At 63.0% G+C, this 6000-nt stretch overlaps 2 protein-coding genes across 2 annotated transcripts in view; both read left to right on the top strand.

The window, feature by feature from the left end:
- Window positions 1–214: 214 nt before the first annotated feature.
- HS6ST1 (heparan sulfate 6-O-sulfotransferase 1) overlaps window positions 215–6000 on the top strand; it is a 66496-nt gene continuing 60710 nt past the window's right edge. The window contains exon 1 of the mRNA XM_050751592.1: window positions 215–1046. Coding sequence (XP_050607549.1) covers window positions 520–1046 — 527 coding nt within the window. The 5' untranslated portion in view covers window positions 215–519. The remainder of the gene's footprint in view (window positions 1047–6000) is intronic.
- POLR2D (RNA polymerase II subunit D) overlaps window positions 5045–6000 on the top strand; it is a 471659-nt gene continuing 470703 nt past the window's right edge. Inside the window, exon 1 of the mRNA XM_050751601.1 lies at window positions 5045–5071. The gene's annotated coding sequence lies outside the window, so the exon portion shown is untranslated. The remainder of the gene's footprint in view (window positions 5072–6000) is intronic.

The following is a 6000-nucleotide window of genomic DNA, read 5'->3' as shown; positions in this document are numbered from 1 at the left end:
TCCCAGTCCCCGGCTGCCCGCCCGCGAGCGGCCCTGCCACCGCCGCAGACCCTGGTCCCGCGCCCAGCACCCGCGGCGGCCCCCGGCACTCCGGGGGCGGGGCCGAGGATCGGCGCGGGCGGCGACGTCAAGAGACGCCACGGGGGCGGGCCGGGGGCGGGCCGGGGCGGGGCGGCGGCGGACTGCGGAGACGCGGCGGCGCGCGGGGCGGCGCAGAGCGTTCTCGGCGCGGAGCGAAGCAGAGCTTGCCGGTGCGGGGGGCGCGGGGCGCGCCGTGCGGGCCGGGGCCGGGAGCTGGGCCGAGCGGGAGCGGAGTCGGGCGTCGGGCCCGGGGAGCTGGGGCCGGGCGAGGAGCAGCCATGGCGCCGCGGAGGGTCGGGGCCCGAGCCGCTGCGGGCGGCCTGGGCGCCGAGTAGCCGGGCCGGGCCGGAGCGCGGGTGGCGGCGGAGGCAGCTGCGCCCGCGCCCCCCGCCCTCCCAGGCCCCGCGCCCCGCGCCCGGGCCCCGGCGATGGTGACACATGCGGCGGCGGCGCGCTGGCGGCAGGACCATGGTTGAGCGCGCCAGCAAGTTCGTGCTGGTGGTGGCGGGCTCGGTGTGCTTCATGCTCATCTTGTACCAGTACGCGGGCCCGGGACTGAGCCTGGGCGCGCCTGGCGGCCGCGCGCCGCCCGACGACCTGGACCTGTTCCCCACGCCCGATCCCCACTACGAGAAGAAGTACTACTTCCCGGTCCGCGAGCTGGAGCGCTCGCTGCGCTTCGACATGAAGGGCGACGACGTGATCGTCTTCCTGCACATCCAGAAGACGGGCGGCACCACCTTCGGCCGCCACCTCGTGCAGAACGTACGCCTCGAGGTGCCCTGCGACTGCCGGCCCGGCCAGAAGAAGTGCACCTGCTACCGGCCCAACCGCCGCGAGACTTGGCTCTTCTCCCGCTTCTCCACCGGCTGGAGCTGCGGGCTGCACGCCGACTGGACCGAGCTCACCAACTGCGTGCCCGGCGTGCTGGACCGCCGCGACTCCGCCGCGCTGCGCACGCCCAGGTGAGCGCTGGGGCGGCGGGATCCTCGCGCAGCTGCGCCCCCGAGGCCGGGCCGTATGCCCGCCGTGCAGTGCTGGGTCGGCCCTGCCTTCCTCACCCGCTTCTGCCCTCTTGGGGGCCCCCACTCGCCGCCACCCCTCCCGACCTGCCGGGCACCCGAGGCTCCCAGCTCCTCTGGTTTGGCCGGCTGTCACCGCGCTTTCTGAGCTCGCTCTCACCCTCTTTTCCTTGCATGGTGCTGCCCCACTGCCGGCTTGGCGGCGCAGCGCCCGGGTTTTCTCCAGGGTCCCCGCCCGCTGCCCTCGGGCCACCTTACCTGCTGTGCGCCGCGATGTCTGGCCCGCCGAACTTGGGGACGCGGGCTTCTGGGTGTATGCGTGGCCCACCTGGAGTATTGGCTTCCCCGTGCCGCTTCGGTGCTGTGGTCCCAAAAGTGCAAGGGAGAGTAGTGAGGTGCCGCCCCTGTGCCTGGAGTGCCTGCCTTCAGAGGGTGGGGGAGCTGCCAGGGAAGGGGGCTGGCTCTGCCCGCCTGCCTGCCGGTGTGTGCAGGTAGAACAAAGGCCCTGTTGACCTGGGGCTGGGGGCGGGGAGGAGGCAGTACCGCCTGTCCTCCCAGTGGGGCCTTCCAGCCAAATTCTTCCAGGCACAAGCTTGCCTGAAGAGAGGAACAAAAGCCAGCCGATGGGGGACCACCTTCCCCAGAAAGCCACCAGCCAGGATGGGGGTAGCTGAGCTGGTCCAGGGAACCTGTGCTGCCACACCTCTTTCTTGGGGTCCCCCAGCCCCATGTCTGCGGGAGTTGGGGAGCACAGAGCTGAGCTGCGTGAGGACACAAGGCATGGGAGGGGTGCCGGGGCAGCTCTCCTGGGAAGCCGTTTGTAGGGGAACCTGGGGTGCTGCTGGGTTTCCAGCAGTTAAAGTTGGGTTATTCGGGGCCTTCCTCCCCAAAGTCTGGGCTGGGAAGGGCCAGGAGCAGGGCTTCTTGTCTGCCTTTTGTTTCTCTTCCAAATTTGCCTTCGGGCTGAGTTTGCAGACAGGCTGGTGATAGGAGGCTGGGTGGTTGTAGGCCTGTTGGCTGGCACTCTTGGGTCCAGAGGCTGCAGGCTCTCAGGTGTGCTTGGGGAGCCTGGAAGGTCCGGCCAGCCTGGAGCTGAGCAGAGTCCAAGTCACTGCTCCCCTGCACAGCCCTCAGTCCTTGCTCTGGTCTTTCTCAGACTGTCAGGAAATGGGGGTCCTAGAGTTGGAGGAGCATCTTCCCACTTTCCTTTCTCCCCCCACCCCCCACTGTATACACACACACACGCATGCACACGCACGCACAGCAGCTCCCAGCCTGGGAGGTGATGTTCTGAGCCCCTTAGGGCCACATTCTACACTTGGTGGTCACAGAAATGCCTGTCTAGGGCCCATGAAGGATTACTTCCGGCCCAGCACGTGGTCTGCTTTGCACAGATGCACGTTCCTGCTGCAGGGCCCCCCAGCCCCGGTCCAGCCGCTCTATGCTAGACTGAGCTGTGCCTGGGACTGCCGCCATGCCCCCACCGCCTTTCTGCCAGCCGGAGCAGTAGGCTTCCAGAATTGGTCACTGACCAGTACCAACAGGCGCCTCCCTACCTGTGGCGGGTAAGAGGGTGGGGGCCACCCCCTTTGCCAGAGGGACTTGGAACGGCAGCCTAAGAGGAGTGCGTGGAAGCTTCGGGCTGCCAAGAAGCCGGAGCCTTTGAAGCCAGCCTGCTCAGCAGAGGCCACCTCAGCCCTAGATTGCAACCAGCACACTCTCCCTGCAGCCCCGCATGCCTGTGGGTCCCCACGGTGAAGGGCCTTGGCCTTCTTTCTCTGGAGTTTGTCCATGAGAGTGGGAGGACCAGGTGGGGCTGATGGGGCGCCAGGTGCTGTGCCAGGGCGGCCCGGCTCCCCCTGCCCAGGGAGCATGTGTGGAGCAAGAACGGAAAACACAGATGCCTCTCGCGGAGGTGGGCTGCCAGCCTGGAAACTGCTAGCTCAGCAGCATGCGGCGGGGTTGGGAGGGGCTTCCAGGGCCTTCAGGATGCCCCCTCTGCCGCCCACTCTGGAAGTGGGTTGTGCTACCAGGCAGGTGACAGCATCCTGCCCCCCGAGTCCCTCTTCTCTGCCTCCACTCCCTTCATTTCTGTTGCAGGCACTAGGTAGATTGCTTTCTTAATGAGCTTCCTCAGGAGGCCAAGGTAATCTTGGCTTTGTGCTGGCAGGGCCGAGCTGCACCGAGGTCCACCTGCTGAGTGCTACCCCGCCACCTGAGTCCTCTGGCCCAGGCTGGGGCTGGGCTAAGCCGCTGTGCTGTGGCGGTTGGGATGCGCTTCCCCCATCTGCCCAGGGACCCAGCTACTCTCTATCAGGGGCAGTGCCCGTCCCTGCTGGGGTGCCTGGTGTTAAGTGGGCTTGGTGTCAGGAGACTCAGGTGTCACCCTGGCCCTCCTGCGATGTCTTCACTCTGACTCTGCCCTGCCCTCTCTGTGTTCTCTGGGGACTGAGATCCTCTTTTCCTCCTGTCTCTGCCCACCTCCCTGCCCAAGGCTGGCTCCTGGAACCTCTCCACCAAGCCCCTCCCATCCCCTGCCGCGGTTTGTGAGGGCCTCAGTGGGCCTGTGGTGCGTGTAAGAGAGGTGGGGCTCTTCCCGGCTGCCAGCCTCCCCATTGCACAGCATCAGCCTGGGCTGCTCTCAGCTGGGCGTACACTCAGGTGACACATGGAGATGAACAGGATTTTGACATCTTCCTGGAATATGGTTTGGAACTTCTAGTGGCTGTTAGTGCTTGGCTGCCTTGGTAGAGAGAAATGAGTGTGAGCAGAGCGTTGGCGGGTCCCTCTTTGGTCCTGTGTTCACTGTGGCGGCTGCCTCATCCGCCAACATCAGCCAGGGTGCGTGTAAGACTGCCCTGGAAGGACGTTTGCTGGCTGGCCTTGAAGAGGTGTGGCCATCCCCAGGCAGCAGCCAAATAGCCGGCCATTCCAGGGACCACTCGGTTAGAATGTCTCAGCACCGCATGCTCTGCTGTCGCTCAGAGGGTCCGGACGGTGCTCCAGAGCGAGAACCTCCCCCTTCCTCTGCCTGAAGGTAACACAGGAGGAGGTGTGGTCAGGGCCTTGCCTGGGCCACCCTGGAAATGTCCCTGAGATCATGTAGGCTTCATTTGGAGCCATGGAGGGCATCTGGAGCCCAAGTGTGGCATCTGGGCCACCTTGGCCGGGGTCCCGGGCCCAGCTCACATCCTCTCTGCACCAGGGCCTCTCTGGAGCCCTCAGTGGGCTCAAAGCCTCTGTGACATTGGCCTACAGAGACAATGCTTCCTTGCAGGAGGGTTGGCGCAGGAGCCCGCAGGTTCGTGATGTGCCCTCTCGGTGCCTGCAGCCTCGCCTTTGACCTGCCCTCCGTGATCCTGAAGCCTTCTCAGACTCCGGAAATCCGCCTGGTGCTAGGCCTGTGTGCCCTCCACCTGGTGTGCCTGCTCTCCTCTTCCACTGTTCTGCCTGCTCCTCCCCTCCCTTCAGTCTCTGCTCAGATGCCCCTTCCTCCAGGAAGCCTTCCCTGGCTTTCTGTTCCTAGACTCCCCTGTTGGCTTAGGCGCTTCAACTGCTCTCCCATCTGCCACCCTGGCACCTGCACAGTGCATTGGCACTGCTGTGGCCTGATGCTGAGTAGGCACTGCCCTCTTGCTGGCACCGTGAGAATGTTTTTTCTTCCTGGGCTCTGCAGGATCTGGACTCTGTCCCCGCCCTTTCCCTGTGACTGAAGTTCACGGAGTCGGCCTTGAGTGTCATGCTGTTCCCTGAGAACCTGGGGGGCTCTTTGGTGAGGCAGACCAGGCGGGGGTGGGCTTAGATGAGAGCCTTTGTTTCTGTGGCACACGACAGTTCCCACCCTACCTGCATAATCCCTTTCTTCTTTGAGATCAAGGGACAAGCCGTCATCTGCTGTGATGGGGACAGATGTTACCCAGAGCATGTGACTGGGGCCAATGAGCAGGACCTGGGGACCGGGCTGGGGGTGTCACTGCCGCCTGCATTGCCTAGAGAGTCCTTTGGTTAAGATGAGAAGGGAATCTGTGGTTAAGATGCTCCTGGATTTTCACTAAAAACAGATTTTTAAAAAAAAAAAAAAAGTCCTTTTTTTAAAGCAGACACATGATAAGGCAAACTTACAAATGGTTTGGTGACAGGATCATTTTAGACGGTCCTCTGGCTTGGGAGATCATTTCTGCTGTGCTGCTCTGGTGGTCTTCAAGCCAGAGCTTCCTGTCCTAGGCACTTCATCCGTAAAACGTGGGCTGCGGGGAGTCCTGGGGACTCCTGCTCCTGCATCAGAGAGTGCAGCGCTCACCTGGGTCCCCAGGGCCAGGGAATCCAGGTTTCTTCCTCAGTGCGAGTTCTGGCTGCCATGCGGGGGGAATGGCCACGTCGGGTCTGGCGTCCTCCAGGGCCTGGTTTTGTCGTCCTTTCAGGACTTGGAGGCTTTTTCTTTCACGCCCTCTTTGTTGTGGTTCTAATGATTGTTTGGTAGGTGAGTGGGAGGAAAGCACGAGGCAGAGGAAGAGAAGGAAAATCATCCATTCCCCATGCATGGTTTTTCCACTGTAATCGAAGCCATCGCATAAATTACACCATAAATGTTGTCTGTTGTCATTAAAAACTTAATATTTGAGTGGCTGCAGCTGCTGCGCTCTGGGTGTGCCACCGCTGGCTGGCAGTGGGTGAGCGTGCAGGTTGCCCATTCTGTACTCGGTGGGGACTGCTCCTTGTGTGTGAATATTCCGCTTAGCTCTGGTTTCCTTTGGTGATTGCTGGGAGTGGAATTTCTGAGTTGAAGAGTCTGAATGTTTTACTGCTCTCGGTGGAAGCGTTACCTTCCTCTTCGGAACACCCGCTCCTGGTGTGCTCCCACCTGTGGTCTATGAGCACCCATGTCAGGGACACGCTC

Source organism: Macaca thibetana, chromosome 12 (genome assembly GCF_024542745.1).
Source record: "Macaca thibetana thibetana isolate TM-01 chromosome 12, ASM2454274v1, whole genome shotgun sequence".
Taxonomy (NCBI): domain Eukaryota; kingdom Metazoa; phylum Chordata; class Mammalia; order Primates; family Cercopithecidae; genus Macaca; species Macaca thibetana.
Note: the sequence above shows the minus strand (reverse complement) of the source record. Positions and strands in the feature narration are given on the sequence as shown.